At 48.0% G+C, this 20,981-nt stretch overlaps 1 protein-coding gene across 1 annotated transcript in view; it reads right to left on the reverse strand.

The window, feature by feature from the left end:
• Nucleotides 1-1,085: 1,085 nt before the first annotated feature.
• CDH26 (cadherin 26) overlaps nt 1,086-20,981 on the reverse strand; it is a 39,388-nt gene continuing 19,492 nt past the window's right edge. The window contains exons 8-18 of the mRNA XM_044385602.2: nt 19,957-20,142; nt 18,424-18,692; nt 14,903-15,045; nt 13,486-13,725; nt 11,952-12,179; nt 11,254-11,372; nt 8,439-8,516; nt 6,723-6,821; nt 5,204-5,257; nt 4,078-4,152; nt 1,086-1,947 (exon numbers count right to left, since the gene is read on the reverse strand). Coding sequence (XP_044241537.2) covers nt 1,765-1,947; nt 4,078-4,152; nt 5,204-5,257; nt 6,723-6,821; nt 8,439-8,516; nt 11,254-11,372; nt 11,952-12,179; nt 13,486-13,725; nt 14,903-15,045; nt 18,424-18,692; nt 19,957-20,142 — 1,674 coding nt within the window. The 3' untranslated portion in view covers nt 1,086-1,764. The remainder of the gene's footprint in view (nt 1,948-4,077; nt 4,153-5,203; nt 5,258-6,722; nt 6,822-8,438; nt 8,517-11,253; nt 11,373-11,951; nt 12,180-13,485; nt 13,726-14,902; nt 15,046-18,423; nt 18,693-19,956; nt 20,143-20,981) is intronic.

The raw sequence follows: 20,981 nt of genomic DNA on the forward strand, positions 1-20,981 counted from the left end.
ACATGGGTCTGCTGTGACAGCACAAAAGCAGTCATTGATGACACATAGACGATGTAAGAGCATAGCTGTGTGCCAATAAAACTTTATTTACAAAAATAGATGGCAGGCCGTATCCACCACACTGCCCTGGTTTTCTGACCGTTGCTTCAGAACCAGGAAGGTCTAATGAACACCTACTAATCCCTGTCAACAATTCAGTCTCAAAAAGCATAGTTCTCTAAAAATTGACTTTTATCCCGAATTACCCAGCAAATGCCCTAGACTCTCTTCTGAATCGTACTAGCATTAGCACAATTGTTCTACACACTCGCGTGTCCGTTGATGTCCCAATGCTTCGGAGATGGTTTTTCTTCCTTTCCAGTTACCCAGAGCACTCGGGGATGAGTGAAGTAACCATGTACAAACACTCGAGATTTCTTTAAATATCTGTACCGCGTCTTCAGAAAGAAGGGGAAGTTATAACCCTGAGTCAGCTAGAACGACTTAATGTAATACTTCACTGATTGGACAGCGAAGATGTGTTTCTCCTGATTGATCCTGGGGCGCGGGAGGCCACTCACCAAAGATGATGACCATCAGTTATATAAATTTTTAAGGATTTGGCTGTAGACTTTTAGATATCCAATGTATTTATTCAAGTGTTCTGATAGCATTTACAATTTTGCTTACCCATTTACTAAGTAAAATTACTCAGACAAGAAAACTCTCTTGTTTTTATTACTATTACCATCATTATCATATCACTATTACTATCCTGCTCCTTGTGGTCCGTCCTTTCGGATCAGTAAAGATTAGGTTTACTCATTGGTGGCAGAAAATCCACACGAGTGGCGGCTTAAACAAGACATATTTAAGCCTCCCTGATCTTGAGTCCAGAATAACGTGATCAGGGGATGGGACCCTCAGGGCTTCATGGTGTCAGGAACCTGCACCCCTTTTGTGCTGCATCATGCATCCTTTACTCAGACAAAAATATTGTTTATAGGGTATATGTCTTGCTATTCAAATTTCTAAAAAGAATTTTAAAAGAAACTCCTCCCCCCCATGCACATACAAACTAGCAGTAAGTGGACGAGTAAAAACCCAGTTAAAGTTTGAATTTTATTTAGAGATAAAATCTAACTGGAATTTATTCATTCAACAGCTCCTAAATTCTTTCAAGTCCATAATAAATGCAAGTTACCTTGTGTCCATTCATGTACAGTGTGTATGGCTTTTAAAGTTTTACGCATTATCCTTTGTCTTATATTTACTTACTCAAAAAGTGAAAAGGAATCAATATTTGTTTCTTGACAACCACTAAAAATACTGATCACAAATATTACAAAAGACATTACCCTATGCATCTATTTTCTTATTTAAACTGAGGCAGTCATAATTACAGAAATGTACATAATCACTAAAAGCAATCCATTTTCATTTTTCCCCAGCATTACCTGTTGTGACCAAATTGCTGGGTAATCTATAAGTTATCATTTCATTTCCCCTCAGAGCAGGGCTGTTAATAGAAATGAAGTATTACACAATTAAGATTTCTCTAAAAACTCACATAAAAAAATAAAGCATGACCTATTGTTTTGCTTTGGTGGAAGATGTCTGCTCTGAAAATATCAGAGCATTTAATCCAGGCTCATGGTTATCCTCATGTTAGGGCGAGGAGGGATTTAAGAAGGAGAAAGAGGAGGGTGGGCAAGAAGAAAAAGAACGTCCTTGAACGGTGATTACCCTCCATGAATTAGTCCATTTCTCCAAAACATGCTTTTTTTAGGAAGGAACACCTGACTTAGAATATATTTCTTCAAGTGGAGCAGCCTTTGAAGCCCATGGGTCCGGCTCTGAGAAGGCAAGAGAGCTGAGGCTTTCTGCTCTTTCACACTCTCCCTCCTCTGCGTAGATGTGCGGCGGGTCCCCAGTGTCACCTGCGAGCACGTCCATGCCACAGAGCTTCTGGAGAAAAGCCAGGGAAAGAGAAGGTAAGTGCTGGGTTCTTCCACGCCTGGCCCGTCCTTTCCAGGCTCCACTGGAGGGACCCCTCAATGCAGGCTGTTCTCTGTCCCCCGCTGTCAGAGATGTTTCTAGGGAAAGAGAGCCCCTGCCCACTTCCCAGCTGCTTTCTGGGAGGGAGCTATGGCAACTTCATCCTGGCTTCCCACCCTCTCCTGCCGTCAGTCTTTGCGGTTGACCTGTCCATCACCGGTGCCCTGATGTCTCCCCTCCTGGCACTTGCACCTGCTGTCCCTGCCCCTTGAATGACTGCCCCCACCAGCCAGCCTCCACTGAGCAAACTCCAGCTCATCCTTCAGGGCCCAAGTCATCTCTCTGTGAAGACCTTTCTGGCTTTTTCTGGTCTGAGACACTCAGGAAACATTTGTTGGGTGGACATACCAGGTTAAAGGGCTTTCACCTGCTTATTTTTGAACACCTGGAGGAGGGTGCGGTCTGAACCCGAGCCACGCAGCAGCCCAGGTGGGAGTGGGCGTGGCCAGAGTGTTCTAGGCTGTCACTCACTTCCTGAGGGGATGAGCTCACGGAGGCATGAGGACATGCAGAACCAAAGGGCTCAGAGCGTGAGGAGGTGGGAAGAGGGGGAAAGTTGGAAAAAGGAAGTGGAGGAGCCCTGGGGACCACCCATGGCCCCAAGCTCCCAGCCAGCTGTCACCAACTTCCTCGGGCTCCAGGAGCCCCTCTGTGTTTGAGCAGGAAACACCGTGCCCCAGCCCTGCGTCTACAGGTGTGCACAGGTAGGCCCCCACCTGAGTCCACTCACTCAGGAACTGTGGTCACCGAGTGGCCACGGCCACAGGGGTGGGGGCGGGGAAGGAAGGAAGCTCCGCCAGTTCGCAAACGCCCACGCGCTCTGGCCCCGGCGTTACAAGTCCCATCACGTCCCTCCAGCGGAGACGAATAGATCATTGATGCCGGACCCGGTGCGCGCAGAGCAAAGCGAATCTGCAGTGAGTCCGTGCTGCGTAGTTCAGCTTCAGCCCCCGAGGCGAACGAAAGAGCAGCGGGCTTCTGCACCCTGAGTCAGCGATTCTAGAGGCCCCATAAGATCAATAATTCATCATAACCCCCCCCCCAACGAAGTTAGAAAGCTCACAGGGAAAAGAGCCAGGCCTTGAATCTGAGGTTTTCTCCTCTGATAGCACCGCGCACAGAGCTTGGGCTCGCGCGGAGGAAATGCTGCCTGGCTGCCTGGCCCGTGGGGGAGGATGGGCCTCGGCGGGAGGGCGGCCTTCCCCTGCGCCGCCGGGTGGGGACCTTCATCCCGTCCGCATAGTCCCCTGTGTGTGCACGGGTCAGCCCGAGGCTTCGCCAAGTTCAGGCGGCCGCTCTCTCCGTTCTGCACAGCATCACCCTGGGGATGTCCTGTGCCGTTCGGGGCTCCTTTACCGATGGGGAAGTGTGGAAGGGAGGGCTCTCTCCATGTCGTTGGAGGGAGTCGGCCGTGGGCCCATCGTGTCCAGCCCTGGATCCACGCCCTTGCAGCTTGACCACCTTGAGCCATGTCTCTGAGCACGCGTGTCCTCCTCTGGCGGCCAGTCTTCAGCCACCACGTGTGGGGCAGCCGTGTGACATGACCCTGTCCCCACAGGGGCTGCGTCAGCTCCGGGAGACACGGGCAGACGCTCCTCTCGGTGTAGCTCGTTCTTGGTCTTCCTCACCCCCAGCCGGGCCTGACAAAGCTCCGGAAGCAGCGACGATGCTGCAGGGTGCATGGCCCCTTCCCAAAGGCGGCTGGACTGTCCGGCTTTGCCTCTAGACTTGGAGAGAGTGTCTGTGGTTTTGTCTGTCCTGCAGGGCTGGGGAGGCACCAGACTCCCCGTGGCCTCGGGGGCCTCACAGAGGCCTGGAGCTCCCACTCTGGGGCCTGACACGGAGGATGTGACAGCAGAGCGCCACGCCTTGGTTCCTCAGGCCACACAGCCCATGGCCATGTGGCATCCATTCATAACAGCCAGGGGAGGGGTCAGCAGAAGCATCACCAGACCTCACAAAACAGGGTCCAGGGACCTCAAGTCAGAGGCAGAAGCAGAACCCACAGCTGGTGCACAGGCAAAGGGAAGCCCTTCCCACCTGATTCAGGGCCTCCGCCACCATCCCTGCCCTTGTGTCCAGGCATCGTCTGGGCACCACGGTGTCCTGGTGAACCTGCAAAGCAAACAAGCAGAATCCGAACACCACTGAGGAACCCCCTTCCTGCTCCCCGCATCAGTGACCTCTGCGGCCGGACTGATAGGGCCACCTCCCAGGTGGAGGGCGGTCCCAGGGGAGGAGTTAGGCCAAGGACAGTGTGCACATGTCTCCTATTTGTGTGTCGGGAGAGAGGGGAGGCCCTGCAGGTGTCATCACCAGACTGTTCAATGTCATGGCTTTTGGGGTTGAAGGGAGCCAGAGTGGAACCAGCCAGCAGGCTTGTAATATAACGGAAAATAGTTTACATCTTTTTAATTGAGTCCCCCCAATATGTTAATAGAAGCAAACATTTCATAATTTGCTTTTATGAAACTTGAATTCAAGAAATTTTTCATCTCCTGTTTGCTTAATCAAAGGAAATCTTGGTATTATAAATTGAGCTACCTAAAAATTTCATATTTGTAACTGTTCATTGGCCGAAATCCAAATTTTCTTGATATTTTAACAACCAATTTACAACAATATGTGGAATTAATTAGGTGCCAAGATAACATGATTTCACAAACTTCATCTACAACATCCGACTTCTTATATTTTGTGTGTTTGTTTCCAGCAGAACCACTGTTTCTACTGATTGCATGTGCTCAAAATGGGTAATAATAAGCTGCTTTTATCTGTTTTAATTATAACGGCATTCTTCCTAGGATCTCATTTGAACAGAAGAATTTTGCTGCTAAAAAAGTTTAGGAACAAAATCGACCAGAGGGCCTCTGTGGCCCCCTTAGCTCAAAAGTTCTGTAAGAGACAGAGGAATATTCAGGCCTTGGCCAAGTTCTTAGCGACTCAGCAACAAAAGGAATTTGCCAGGGACTGAAAAAATCTATGCTTCCAAGTCTAGATGTGTGTTTTTTAATTACTTGTAACTCACTTTTCCACACTTATGTATCCTTTTAGTTTATTTTTATGTTGGGCATGTTTTTTTCAAATTTCTAATTTTCAGGGCTTCCCACAGCGGTTAGCAGGGTAAGGTAACTCTTTCCATAGTAACACCTTCATCAGTACTTACAAGAGTAGAATATCCATTTCTCACTCCTCTTGGCTCAAAAAGCATGTCACAACCCTTATATTTAAAAAGGATGAAATATATATAAATGAGTAAAACAAAAGTAACAAGGATGGGAATGTTACTGGTTTCATATAAGTTACCCAAGGACGCAGACATATGACTAGAACTTCTTGCAATCATATTGCTTTGAATTTCTGCACTAAAGTTCTCATAATTCTAGTGAGCACAGCTATCCATAGCAAAAATCCATAGGCAAGGTTTTTGGTTGCTTTGTGGGGATGGAGTATGAAACTATGAGATTTTCAAGTCCCATCTTTGGTCCACAAAAGCCCAATAAGGCCCACTTCGTGCCATGGGCTCAGCCGCAACATTTGTGAATGAGGTACATTCTTCCCTAGGACCCAAAACCGGCTACATAATTTGCAGGACCCAGTGCAGAATTAAAAATGTGGGACCACTTATCCAAATATTAAGACTTTCAAGATGGTGACCGTAGAGCTTTAAACCAAGCAGGGGACCCTGTGTGACTGCCCGGGTCCATCCATGCCCATGAAGCCAGCCCTACCAGAGCCAGAGGGACACAAAATATATGAATGCCCAAGCCCTTTCAAGGGTAGGTTCACGGCATCATCTTTGTGCAAAAAAGAACAGCACGTTTTTATCTTAGCGCAAACACAGCCTGAGGAAAAGGAAATTATAGAGATCTCGAATTCTTTTTTAGAAGCTTTCCATCACAAAAATTGTAGCTTTTTGAACCTTGAATATCTCTTTTAGTAATTGTCAAAAAAAAGTACATTTTTTGTTAAAATAGTTCCTACTTATACTGGGAAGGTCCAAATAAGGTCTCTATTTGAGACCTCTATTAATAGCATTACACCAAAGTCAGTTTTCTGGTTTTGATAAAGTATTGTGGTTACATTATCCTTGAGGGAAGCTGCTGCGTGAAGGGTACACAGGAACTCTCTGACTTATTTTTACAACTTCTTAAGAGCCAAATTATTTCAGAAAAAAAAATCATTTCATTTTATTTTTTAAAGATTTTATTTTATTTTACTTTTTTAAGTAAGATCCACGCCCAACGTGGGAATTGAACTCATGACCCTGAAGATCAAGGGTTACATGCTCTACCGACTGAGCCCCCCAGAAAAATCATTTTAAAAAGCAAAGCAATGGTTCTAGAATTTGCATGTAGAGCACATGAAGACATGATGCAGGAGGGTGTCAGGGCTCAGCTGGCAGGAGGGCTGAAATTTGACTGGGGCCACAGCCATGCTTGTAACAGATGACCTCAGGTACCCTCAGATGGACAGGAGAAAATGTATTTATTTGTGGGTGTTCTAAAAAGCATCATATTTGATCAGGACTATCAAATAACAACTCTTAACAACCAACAATAACCTTAGCTAGTTAGATAAAAGAGAAGGTTTTCATTGACTTGTGTTTGTTCTACCAGTATCACAGAATCTTCTAGAAGGGCAACCCCTCAAGGGAACCAACTGTCGATCATTAGAGGGCTTACCGCAACAGGCACTGAACTTCTGGAATGCCCTGGAGTCCCCGAGACAAAGTACTCCTGGTCCAGTGCTCTCGCTGCACGTGGTAGCATGTCCTGTGGATCCTAGGGGGAGATGCTGATTTACTTAGAAGATAATGCATGTGTGTCCTTCCCTTGCTCTACGCTCATATGCACATAGAAGCTAGTTTTGATGAGGAGAGGGAGAATGGGAGCGGAAGAGGGAAAAGGACAGATGCAAGAGAAGACTCTTAAAACGGAGGGCGTGGCTGGCCATGACTGTAGGTGAGGACTCTAACATTCCATCTGTAATACCGTACATGCTCGAACATTGAGTATGTGCACGCATAAGACCTAGCCAGTGACGGGGACAAATGAAGCTGTCTGGATTCAGGGATGAGGCTGTTGGCAATTTCTGCTTCGGGTGTCTGTTATTTTATGAGTCCCTTCAATAATGAAACAAAATTTCAAAGAGAATAAAGCAGGCAATGGATCTTAACAATGCTTAAAGATAGTCCACACTTTGCAGCAGATTTTAAAATATCAGGTTACTGAAAAAATCATGTGACAACTTAACTTAGGGAAGGTGTGTGAATGGCGGCATAGTTAACCAGGCACCACAGGTGCAATTTCTATCTGTGAGGCGCAGTGAAGGGAACACGGAGACACACAGAGAAATAGGAACCAGAGACCTTGGCTTCCTCCCCTGTAGATGGAGAAAGGTGATTACTCTCCCCCAGGGGTTCTGGCCAAGTGTCAGTGGGATGGTGCTTGCAGGGTACGCACCCCAGGGCATGGTCAGTAAATCAGAGCTGTTTTGTGCTTATCAGGAGCGATTTTCTGGCCTCTGGAAGCTAACAGACCAGTCAGGGAGGAAGCACCACCAGACCAGCGCACACAGCGTCTGTGTGCAGGAGAGAAAGGGCAGTCCTCCTGCAGGAGCATGGACTGCTGGGCGGAATGCCCGCTGGACCTGCCCCTGCTCACCCCCAGCCAGGGACCTGCTCAGTAATTTATGGCAGCCCTGGATTAACTTGCTGTTTTTTGAAGTGAGATCATCTACCCCATAGAGAAGGGAAGGTTTAAGCCGTTTGGGAACGCGGGCTTAAATGACGTTGAATTGCATGGTGAGAAAATCATTCCGTTTCTGACTCCTCCTGATGACATGGAGGGCGTGGGGGTGGGGGTTTCCATCTTGTGCCAGCACGGCTTTCCTATCTCTACCTTCCTCAGAGACCCTGTGCCTTTGGCAGGCGGCATTCTCTACCCAGAATTATTAGGCTCTATTTCTATTGTGTCTATTTTCCACTTCCTTCTCTGCTCTTCATACCAGTAAAACTGTTTGTTTTTTTGTTTTTTTGTTTGCCATTGAAATATAGAATGTCCTGTTTAAAGAAACGTACTTTATTTGGACTGAAGTCTACTTAGAGAAATAAATACGGTAAAAAGTACACTAGCACCAGTGGCACGTGCACGCGGCAGGAAGTTGTGACAGTAGCACTGGCCAGGCTGAAATGTGGGCACAGGGTCATCGGATGCTGTTGAGCTGTTGGGTTGTGTGGAGTCACGGGGCTTTGCAAGGGAGGCTGGGGTGCAGGCAGGAGTGGAGCAGGCTTGCACAGGGACCTCATGGATGGGGGGGTGGGAGTGTTCGCTGCCATGGAAACCCTCCGCAAAGCCACCTCTCTGTCTAAACCCAAGCAGCAAATAGGCCGTGCTTACCTTCGCGCCCAGCTCAGCCCCGGCCTCAGCTGTGTTGAGCAACAGGACTGACACGTGATCCCTGACATCTGGCCTTCCCTGTGGGAAACACACAGGAAGAAATGTGATGGGGTTGAAATTACAGAAGGCAGAAATATAATCGGAGAGCAAGGAATGACATCTGAAACACGTATCAACACCATCACAGAAAACATCCAGACCCTGAAAAATACACCTATCCCGTAAATCCAGAAACTTTAGAACTGCCGGTCGGGAGGAGGAGTTTCTTGTTCCCTGTCTCATGGGATGGTGGGAAAAGGACTCCTGTTTTGATAGGGTCTCAGAATCTAAAGCTCATTATCTTCCAAGACTGGTGGTGAGACTCCTGTGGTCCCCAGGGGTGGGCGGTGCTGTGTGCACTGCCTTGTTCATTCCTCAGCGAACACACGTCCACCAAGGGCCCAAATGTTGCTGGGACTGCATTTCTCTTCTCAGAGCAGGGCGTCCATGCAATCTTGCAGACATGACAAGGTGGTGGAATCAGCAGTGGCACTTTGGATGAAGTGAGTCCTCCCAAGAGCCCAGAAGGTCCCTGGGTGTGCGTATGTGCGTGGGATACTCCCGTAAGATGGATGATAGAGGAGAAGCATGTACACTTTGAAATGGCCCGACTAACCAATGGTTACAAAGACATAATTAGTAATTACTGTTAATAATACTAATATTGGCAGCCACTTTTATTGCATGCCTGCCAATGCCCTAGCTTGTTCTAACGTTTTCACGTTAGTTGATTAAATTGTCCAATAAACCTGAGAGAGAGAGAGCATTATTAATCTATCTTTGTGTATGAAAGCCAAGGATGCGTTAGCTTCTGTGTCTGATAAGCCACAGTTTTGGAATCCAAACCCAGATTTGCTGGATCCCAGGCCTCAGATCCCTGAAGATATGATGGTAGAAGCAGGGGCATATCCTGAGCTATGAGTAGGAGACAAGGGGAAAACATTTTGGGGCAAGAAGGGGACAGAAGAAGGCTCTCTCCTCCCTCTGACAGCCAGTCCTTGACTGGTGTCATCTTGCCACCAGAAGCCCCCCAACTGGCCTGGCCCCAGCTCTGCAACAACCAAGCTTCCCTTCCACACCCTCTGCTTCTCTAGCTGCTTCCTCTTCCCCAAGACACAACCACTGAGCCACTGGGAACAAGAACAGTACCCAGGCACCATCTTCTCTCCCACCTTGGCTATGCCCACAGACAGTGCTCGGGGAGGCGACTTCCCCACTGGTCTCCTCCAGGCTCATCTGCCTCAGCCCTGACCCCATGCAGGAGGCTGAGCTCAGCACCTGGGCCCAGGAGCCATGTCCATTTTCCTGGATGACTGAGTATCAGAGTAGAGTGAAACTGCCCAAGGCAAGGGATCCTGTCTGCCTCATGGAGCATGGCTATTTGTCAAGATGGTTTCCTTCTCAAGATTTCACAAATAAATCAAAACAGTGAAGTGCAGCTGTCATTGCTGGGGTGGAGGAATTTTTCTGGGGGTCCAGCTGTCTGGAGAGTTTGGACTGTATCCCTGCCTTCTTGACCCCACACCAGGAAGGGCTCAAAGCAGGCCTATATGGGCGCACAGGCATGCACACCCCTACCATTGCCCAAGGCTGTCACTTCCCCTTTCCATCAAGCCAGAAAGGAAGAGAAAATGTAGGGAGGACCCAAGGGGTCTTAGTTGACCCCCAGCTTCTCCAGTCACCAGTCACGTTTCAGAATATCTCCCTGTCTACTCCAGCATAATGCCAAAGTTAATTGGACTGTCTTTTCTCAAAAGCATCTTACTTGGTGCAACATGTGTCGTCCCTCCAGGAGAAGATCGTGGGTGGAGATCTATGACAACAGCAAGATGGGGCCACCTGCATCCTCTCTGCAGGAAGATGGTGTTCCCTGTGGAATTTCTTTGGCTTTCCATTTTTAAACCAACCACCCTTCATTCTAGGTGAAGACGGGAGAGCTCACAGTGCCTTCGTCTGGTTGCCCAGCTAACCCCAGCCCAGGGCTGCTGTGAGGACACACGGCAAGGTCAGCATCAGCAGGAACAGTTTGAAACTCCATCAGTTACCTGCTGATTACCTTGTGTCTGGGGGAGGGTGAGAGTCTTTCATGGGCATGTCGTCTTTGATCCACAGCCAATCTGTTGGGTTGATTTTTATCCTCCCTGGTTCACCGGTGAGGATGTGGGATGAATGACAAGCTCAATGAGATGAAGCTAATGAGAAGCAAAGCCCGGGTCTTGTCTCTGCCAGACCAGTGAGCTCTGTGCCCAGCCTCAGCCAGGCAAGAGTGGAGGGGCGGGCTCTGCCTCCCCACCACCCCAGGCATCTCATCAGTGAGCACGACACACTTCCATCTAGAGAAGGTCCCCCAGTGAACACCATCTCCCCCTAAGCAAGGCTTCTCCACCTCAGCACTGCTGGCACGTTGGGCCAGAACCTTCTCTGTGGTGGGGCCGTCCCATGTGTAGCCAGGTGTCCAGCAGCTCCCCTGGCCTCTCTGCATCCCCTGGAAGCCAAAGCTATGTCCCCCATCCCAACCAAGTTGCCACCATCAAAATTGTCTCTACACATTGCCAAACATCCCCTGGGGGGCAAAATTGCCTCTCATTGAGAATTAGTGACCTAAAATAATAATTCAATTTAGTTGAGTTGGACAGTTTTCACAGGAATCTTTTTCCCATTTGCTACTCAAATACGAGTGAGTGTGAAGAAGTGACAGGGGCTCTGTGAGTGGAAAACCATGTATGTGGACTACGGACCTCACTGTCAGGAAACAGGAAGCGTTAGACTCCACTACCTGGGTTGAAATGGCTTTGCTCTCATCGTTATATGCGATCAGAGTCTGCTGGCCTTCCTCAGAGCTTCTGGGCCTGACTTCGGACACAAAATAGCATCGCAGCAGGAACAGCAGAGTGGCTATAATGAGATAGAGCAGGGAAATGAGTTGGACAGCTCACCTTCATCAGAGATTCCAACAGGATCTTGTTCTGATGACTTGTAACTCAGCCATGAACAGACACGGTCAACTGTGTCTTGATCATCTCTGTAGCTATATAATTAGTGTGGCTTGGGACGCAAGTCGGTGCTAGATAACTATTGGTTGAATTGATTGATACCATGTGGCCAATACAATTGTATTGTTCATTTGAAAATCTAGCTTGCTTATTCATGTCCTCCAAGCCCAGGAGCCAAGATATCTGCACATTGCCACCGCCAGCGTTACTATGAGCCACAGTGTTCCTCTATCAGGTCCATCGCTATAAATTGCTGTCTACTAAATTTCTAGAAGCTGCTTTTGCCAGACAGGCAGCACGTCTGACCAGGTTGGGAAAGTCTGGTCTGAGTCTGGGCTCTGATGGGCCCAGGGGTCATTCTCAAGTCATCGCACTGATCTCTGCCATCTTCTGCTCCCCGCCCCAGAGGACTCCATACTGCTGGCTTACGGCCTGGAGAGAGGAGCCACATCCCCAGGACTGCCCCCTGCAGATGACTGACCTGCCAGAAGCATGAACGCTGCACAGGGAGGGGCCAGGGCACCCACGAGGAGCCCAGTTCCTGTGACTGCGGCCGAGGGCTCCCCACACATGACTCCGTTAGGACAGGAACAGACCCTCACGTGGACAGTCTGCTTCTGGGAGAGTCCCTGTTTATCTCCGATGAGCAGTGGCACTGAGTAATTACCCGGTGGGAGGCTTCTCAACATTAAAAGTTCAACTGACCGACCTGCAAAAGGGAAACGGACGTTGCATGCATTGACTTGCTCATTCGCTCGTCTACTCAACAGAGATTTACTAAGTCCCTCCCATGAGCTACGGCTCTGGACAAAAGTTAGCCAATTTTGAAGTTAGAAGAACAGTCACCAAAACCACCCTCACTTCTGTCTGAGGCCAGCTGCAAATCCAAGGGGTTCTCAAGACCGTGCTCAGGTTCGAAAGTTCTCCAGAGGGACCCATAGAACTCACTGAAGGCTGTGCACTCATAGTTATGGTTCATCGCAGCAATAGGATACAGATTAAAATCAGCCAAGAGAAGAAGCACATGGGGCAGAACTCAGAGAAGCACCAAACGCAGAGTGCCCCGTTCTCCAGCAGAATCAGGACGGGGTCACTTCCCACACCAGTAAGTGACAATGCGCTTGAAGTGCTGCTAACCAGGGAAGCTCCCCTGAGCCCTGCGTCCAGGAACTTTATCAAGACTCAGTCATGTGAATCTGGTTGGCCATCCAATGGCTGACCTCAGTCCCCAGGGCTGCTGGAGATCAATGGATGCCCCCATGGCCCTAAATCACGTCTGTATCTTATTGGTACAAGACCGGGGTAAACAAAGACGCTCCTTTCAGGCAAGACATCCCAAGGACCTAAACCTCACCTCCCAGAAGCCAAGGGCAAAGTCCAATAGTTTACTACACACTCTGGCTCTGGGAACTGTAAACATGAGCTCATAATTTCATCTAAACAATATGCTACATTCTACAGACGCACTGATAGAAGCTCAAAGGAGAATATTGCCAGTGGATGCCAGCGGCTCCTACCGGGAACAGCATCCCAGTTTTCCTTTGGGAGAGCTCCCACCTCCTGAACTCTCAGCCCATGCAGATCAGAAGATGCAAAGCCCAGACCCCAACAAGGCCCAGCATGGGCTCAGAACCAGCCAATCAGCATATCCGCCCTCCCAACTCCCACCCATAATAATTGGTGGGGCAGCTGACCGAAGCCACACAGTGATATAAATCTTTTTGCCAGGTGCTCGGATGAGTCCTGGGGACTTCCAGCAGCCACCCTGCTGCCCCGACGAGAGCCTGCCTGAAAATGAGGGAACCCAGGGAAAGGCAGACCCACAGTGCCAACGTCTTCTAGGGATGTCCCTTGAGCGCCTACAACCAGCTGTGCTAGAACACAGGCTTAGCTGGCATCTTTCTCAGTTACAAAAGCCAATAAATAATAACTGTTATTATTATTATTTTGCCTGGGTCGGTTAGAGTCAGGTTATTTTCAGTCCTTTATAAAGCCTGGCCAATACAAATACTCACCCCGATTTTCCCCCAGTTTCCATGTGTCTCCTGCACTTTCCCACAATTTGTCCAATTCAAATGTAAAGGGGTCTGCATAGGGCTCCAGGTCACCATCCTCTGCCTGGAGGAGGAGGGTCTCATTCAGCACAGACTCACAGACTTCCACATATCGAGAATGGGGATGGAGAGCAGGGGCGTTGTCGTTGACGTCAGACAGGAAAAGCATCAGGGTCCCTGTCCCAGTCTGTGGCGGGAGGCCTGGAAATGGGGGAGTTCCAGGAAGGGTTGCTTGTTAGTTAAAGAGCCTGCTCGATGCACACACACCCCCGGAGAATGAGCAGTGTTATCCTCAGGGGAAAGGAGTCATTGCACTGAAACCATTTCCCTTTCAAGGTTGTAAGTTTTCCTCTAGGTGCTTGCTCTGTTCTGCTTTTCTGAAAATTCAGAATATCTGGGAAGGGTAAGTTAACAAAATACTTGCCACCACAAATCACTTGTAGAACCAGGTATAATATGAAATCATTCATTTTTCCCAGTGTGAGTCATGCCAGGTGTAAAGAAGGGAGTGGGGCAGGAGTGAAACAGGTATGACATGGTGGTGGAGATGTTCGGGCTCTTGGCTGTGTCCACGTCAGAATCCTGGTTGTCACCAGGCTTTATAGTCTCGCAAGGTGCTAACCATTAGGGGACACTAGGCAGCGGGTACTCTGGACCCCACCACATTTTTTCCTTCGGGTCCCTGGAAGATGGACACCCCCCACCCTTGCTCTTTCCCCACTGAAGACTGATTAGGATCACAGATTTAAATCTTCCTAAACAACCTTCTACTAGTTAATCATACAAATGGGACATACACCTACATTTCCCTTAAAACCTGGGCTTTAACGCACAGATTTCCTTAAACACAATTATTAAAGTTATTTGAGAATTGTTATTTATTCAACTCTGTGTTTTGGCAGGTTGCAAAGTCCAACCTTGGGAGATCATAGAGAGAAGTGTTGTAACATGCTCAGAGCACTGCTCACCCTGGTTTATGACAAATCTGCCCCACGCAGTCACATTTACCAGAGCTGATAAGCCATTCCAAGTACAAGGAAACTGTGCTAAATATTTATCGCACACCACCAGCTTTGAGGAAGAGCTAAAGAGTTGTTTTATGGAGGGATAAAAGAGACATTGGGTCTGATGGCGGCTTCCTCATTGGTTCAATCATCTCTTCTGAATGAATACCGCCCCTCTTTCCGTGGCACTCATCCCTGGTTTGCCATTTTAAAAATTATCGTGAAAAATAGTTGCCAGTATGGATGCATAGTGCTAAAAAGGTTTGTTTTATATATTTTTCCCAGTTGTGCTAAAAGACTCTCACTAGTGGTATTTTCCCTCAGGAAGCAAGGAAACACACTTCTCCCTCCCCTGATTTTGGGTAAACACTTACCATCGTCAACAGCGTGCGCGATGATTGTGTAAAAGCTGTCATTTACATAAGGGGATTCTCGGTCAATGTGCTGCCTGGTGGTAACTGTTCCTGAGAGTTCATCTATGGTGACCCAATTTGCCGGATCATAAGCCAGTTTATACCTTGTAGAAGGAAACACATGCAATTTTTAAAATTAAAAAATTACATCAAAAGGCAAATCAAAATCTATCACGGCAGACACAGATCCTATCACAAGTAATGTGGGAAATTTAAGTGGGATCATATAAAATTTGTCTTTTTGTGACTGGCATATTTCACTGAGCATAATGTCTGCAGGTTCATACTGAAGAATGTCCTGGCTTTTTAAGGCTGAATACCATTCTGTTACATGTATATCCCACATTTTATTATCTGCTCATCCTTCAATGGACGCTTGGGTTGCTTTGGCATTTTAGCTATTGTGAATAATGCAGCTTTGAACATGGGCGTACAACTATCTCTCTGAGATCCTGCTTTCAATTCTTTGAGTATATGCCAGCAGCAGAACACTATGGATCAGATGGTGTTCTGCGTGGAATCCTACGAGGATCCACCACCCTGTTTCCCACAGTGGCTGTGCCAGCTTATATTCCCACCAACCAGGCACAAAGGTTCCAATCTTTCCACATCCTTGCCAACACTTGTTTTTTTGGTTTTTTGATAGTTGCCATCCTAAATGGGTGTGAGGTGTCATCTTGATTTGCATTTCCCTGATGATTAGTGATGTTGCGCGAATCCTTCATGTGCCGATTGGCCATTTGTGTATCCTTTTTGGAGAAATGTCTGTTGAAATCCTGTCTCTGCTTTTGGATCAGGTTGTTTGTGTTTTTCTGATGTTGAGTCTCAGGAGTTCTCTATATATTCTGGAATTAATCCCTTATCAGTTATAAGACTTGCAGGTATTTCCTTCCATCCTGTGGGTCACCTTTGTACCCCGTGCATGGTGTTTTTCCATGCACAAAATGTTTTGATTTTCACGAGGGTGAACTGTTTTTTCCCTTCGTTATCTGTGTCTTTGGTGTCACATCCAAGAAATCATTGCCAAATCCAGTGTCACGATGCTTTTGTCCTACACCGCCTTCTAAGAGTCTTATGGTTTTAGTCTCACATTTAGGTCCTGATCCATCTTGAGTTCATTTTTGCGTGTGGCGTCAGGTGACCTGCGTGCGTGTTGGCGTCAGGTGACCTGCGTGCGTGTTGGCGTCAGGTGGCCTGCGTGCGTGTGGCGTCAGGTGACCTGCGTGCATGTTGGCGTCAGGTGACCTGCGTGCGTGTTGGCGTCAGGTGGCCTGCGTGCGTGTGGCGTCAGGTGACCTGCGTGCGTGTTTGGACCTTCGAGCGAGTCTCTTGTAGAGGGAGTGGACCGCGTGTTTTATACATTCTGCCAGGCTCTGTCTTTCGATTAAAGAGTTTAATCCATCTATATATGAAGTAATTCCGACAGTAAGTCCTTCATCACCCTTCTCCTATCTTGTTAGGTTTTCTTTCTCCTTAGTGATATTTCCATCTTGTTCACATACTGTTTCTGGGCTTCCTCCACATTCTCCTTCAGATCTTCGAGCATTTTTAAGACCATTCTTTGAAAGTCTCCGTCTGGGGCGCCTGGGTGGCGCATTCGTTAGGCGCCTGCCTTCGGCTCAGGGCGTGATCCTGGCGTTCCGGGATCGAGTCCTACATCGGGCTCCTCTACTGGGAGCCTGCTTCTTCCTCTCCCACTCCCCCTGCTTGTGTTCCCTCTCTCGCTGGCTGTCTCTCTGTCACATAAATAAATAAAATCTTTAAAAAAAAAAAAAAAGTCTCCGTCTAACCGATCTGCCATCAGGTGTTTTTCAGGAACGGTTTCTGTTGATCTATTGTTTTCCCTTTGAATGGGCCCCACTTTCCTGTTTCTTTGTGTGCCTTGTGTTTTCTTCTTCAACACTGGATCTAACCACGTGGGAACTCTGGAGTTCTTCCTTCCTTCCCAGGGTTTTTTGTTTTTCCTTATTGTTTTTTATTTATTTTATTTTCGTTCGCTCGTTGAACTGTCATGGGCTGTCTCTGGGCTGAGGACCAGCCTCTCAACTTAATGTCCTCTCAGGCCTTTCCTGACCCTTGCCCTGGGCAAGCTGGCCACTTTCTGATTTTCTGCAGACATGTAGTTGTGGAATGTCCTAGCCTTTAACGTCTGGCTCCCAAAATAGGAAAAAGCAAACAGTGAAGAGGGGTCAATGAAGGCACCTGAAGCCACCTCAGCTGGCAAGGGAGGGGGTCTGCAACATCGGGGGAGGAGTTGAAGCCAAAGGCTGCCTTCCTCTTTGTCTGCACCTCTGGAAGTGAAAGCAGCAGCCAATGAGCAGAGCACAGATCCCTGACATCTGGGAACAGGGGTTTTTTGCCCAGTCTGGCTCCTGCAAACTCTGTGGCCATTCCAGGAACAGGTGCACAGCTGCCAGCCACCGGCTGGAGATAGGAATGCGTTGCTGGTACTGTGCCAAAAGCCATAATTGACCAAAATGAACTGCAATTTACCATCCAAGCCTTTCTCTGGCAGTTGCAAGCCTTCAACAGAATCCAGAGTTCCCAAATAGGTACATGAGACAGATTCTTCCAGTGCAATTGTCTGGATGGGGAGAGAGATTCCTGGTGCTTCCCACTCTGCCGTCTTCCTAGGGATTATGGTAACTTTCTTTTAAAAGCAAAACACTGAGCAACCCAAGTATATGCACACAGGGGAATGGATGAGCACAGTGTGGTCTGTGTGGCCAGTGGAATATTATTCAGCCTTGAAAAGGAAGGAAGGTCTGCAACATGCTGCCACATGCATGAACCTGGAGGACGTCGTGCTCAGCGAAATAAGCCAGTCACAAAGAGACAGACACTGTACGATCCCATTTCTGTGAAGCACCCGGAGTACTCAAATTCACAGAGACAGAAAGTAGCGTGGGGGTTGCCAGTGTCTGGAGGAAGAGGATTGGGGCATCTTGTTTCATGGGCACAGAGTTTCAGTTTTATAAGATCAAAAAGTTCTGGAGATGGCCAGTGGGGACGGTTGCACAACAACATGAATGTACTTAATGCCACTAAACTGTACACTTAAAAATGGTTAAAATGGTAAGCGTTGTGTTAGACATATTTTACCAATTAAAAAAAAAAAAAAAAGCACTTCTGTTGCCCAGAAGCCAGAGGGCTGCCAGTTTACAACCTTTAGTAAAAAGGGAGTTAGAAACACATAACAAATTATGTTAATATAAGAAAAACGGTATAAAAATGATGTGTGCTAAGTGCAAGGGGGAATGAGCACGTGCAGTCCCGCTGGGGGAGGGGGCCGGAGCCCGCTATAGCGGGAAGAAGGCGCTGAACGTGGCCCTTGGGCCTTCTCCTGGTGCCTTCTGGTGTTTTCATAACTGAGCTGGAGTCCACCTCACCAGCCCGCCGAAGGGCAGATTTCCAACAGGAACACCCGCGGGTACGTGGCCGGTTCTGCTTCAACAGCCACCTTCCCGTTCCTCTCTTCTCACCTTATCCGGCTGGCAGCTCTGTCTGGGTCTGTAGCATTGAAAATTCCTAACTGAATTCCAGGCCTGGCACCGTCGAGCTCGCTGACGACAAAGCTCCTGGGGTGAAAGGCTGGCGGGTCGTTGGCGTCCATCACCTGCACGCTCACGGTGGCGCTCGCTGCGGCCCCGCCGGGCCCCCGGACCTGGCCCCCCTCGCAGGGGAAGAGCAGCTCCTCGTTCTCCACGGCGATGACAAGACTTCGTACAGGGTGAGTTTCGTAATCCAAGGGCTGCGAGTCCCAGAGAGAGGGTTTCGTGAGCACCTGCTGACTCTCTGGCTGGAGAAAGCTCAGCACGTGACCACACGCACCCCGAGCGTGTGGCGTTTGCACTTTATTTATTATTTATGCCGTCTTTGGTAATGATCAAAAGACAGTTGCCAGCCCATTTTCAAATCACTTATGGAGTTCTGCGTGTATGTGGTTTTTTTTCCCTACCCCTCTCCTGGTTGAAAAGAGCCACCATCCATCAGAGAGTAATGAAAAATGCAACAAAAACTGTAACCTAATGAAACATTAATGTGGCAACTCTGCTGCAAAAATCTAGGGGAGCTTAAGGAAATACAGAAATTAATGATCACAGTTACTCGGGGTGCAAAGTGGGCAGTGACTTAAAAGGACTGAAAAGCTAGGAATATTTGAGATGTTCAATCCCAGGCATCTGTTATCGAATACCCAGAGACTTGCTGCTCACCTCATGGCTGGGGCCCACAGGCATCACCCCGCACTTTGTTCCTCTGACAGGCAGGAGCCCAGGCCTACAGACCCCAGGCCTGTCTTTGAACCTGATCCCCAGGCTGACTCGCCTGCATGGCACCAGAGCACTGGTCACGCCAGGGTCCAGCTGCGAGCAGCCAAGACTAAAAGCAATGGAGTCAGAACACCTCAGTCAGAACCCCTCCTCCAGCTGTGTGACTTCATGAAAACAACCCAACCTCTCTGGGCTTTGGTTCCTCATCAGTGAAAGGAGAAAATAATACTTTTCAGCAGGGTCAGCTCCTCATTAGGCACAGCAGGCAAAATGCCAGGGTCCCAAGAGGCTTTTAGGGGTCCATGCACACCTTCTAATGTCTTTTAAAGTCAGAAGGAAAAAAATGAATTCTCAGGATTAGAGAAAATGCCCTAAATATTTTATCACATCAGAAAAAAAATTAACATTTTAGGACCTATATAAATCTATTTTGTCTCAAACAGAAAAAATTCCATGTTGAAGAACTTGGTACTATGTCAAAAGTAATTTTCAGTATTGGTCTTATTTTGGTGGGAGGAGCCACAAAGTCAAAAGGGCCAAGAGCCTGCGGCAGCTGGCGATCTGGACACAGCCCGCCCTCCTCACTGGGCGCCACTGGGACACACAGCACGCCACACCTCACGTGCCTGGCACACAGCGGGCATTCCCGGATGCTAGCTCCCATCTCGCTATCGGGACTCTTGCGGAGAGGGGCCCCAACACGGCAGCCCCACCTGGCAGGTGCGCCTTCCCCGATGGCTTTACCTTGATCACATTTAAGATCCCTTCATTGGTCTCGGGGTCAGTGAAAATGTCAAAATGCCCCTCTTCGTTGCCATTCAGTATGCGAAATTTTACTCTCCAAGCTGATGTAAATGGCAAGTCACCGTCTTGGACCAGGAGACGTAACACACTCTGGCTTGTGCAGCCTTCAGAAATCTGAATCCTGTACTGGGAGAGGCAACCGTCATGCCCACATCACGGAGATAAAGACACACAATTGAGAAAGAAAGCAAGAAAGAAAATGTAAGTGCTTGGCCCAGGAACACGGGTATGTTGTTTCCCCTGCTGCTGAACTTGACCTCAAGTGATCTGGGGCTGGGCGTGACCCGGCACAAGCATCTGTTCCTTCTCCCTGTCACTTGTGTCAACAGAGGAGTAACTTTAAAAGCCCTCTTAAATCTAACGCAATGCACTATTTTTCTAAGAATCTTTAAGATAATAATGCCCATCCTGGGTTATGCTGCTGAAAACACCGAGCTCTTCTAAAATCGAACTTGTGGTGACTCAGATTAAGGCAATCATTTTTCTAACACGTGCAGATCTTTGCTTGTTATTCGGTGCTTTTGGTGACAAGATAATTTCTCTTTGACGACTACATGGCAACAGGGTTTATTTTCCCCACCCTCAGTTTTGAGAGCAGAGCTTTTCACGCAGCCAGAGAAGGATTTCAAAACAAGGTTCAATATGTTTCACTTATTCTGTACAGTTTGGTGAGGTGTTTTCATATGAAAACATTTCAGCTTTTTTCTATATATTTTTTTAAGATTTTTTTTTAAGTAGGCTCCATGCCCAGTGTGGAGCCCTGCGTGGGGCTTGAACTCACAACCCTGAGGTCAAGACGTGAGCTGAGGTATAAGTCAGACACTTAACCAACTGAACCACCCATGTGCCCCTTGTCTATACGATTTTTAAATTTTTTTTCAAACAATACTTTTTGAAAATAATTGTTTGTAGCATTTATTAATATTCAACAAAGGCTACAATGTGCCAGATTCTGTCTTAGGTGC

The sequence above is a fragment of the Ursus arctos genome, unplaced genomic scaffold, assembly GCF_023065955.2.
Source record: "Ursus arctos isolate Adak ecotype North America unplaced genomic scaffold, UrsArc2.0 scaffold_16, whole genome shotgun sequence".
NCBI lineage: Eukaryota > Metazoa > Chordata > Mammalia > Carnivora > Ursidae > Ursus > Ursus arctos.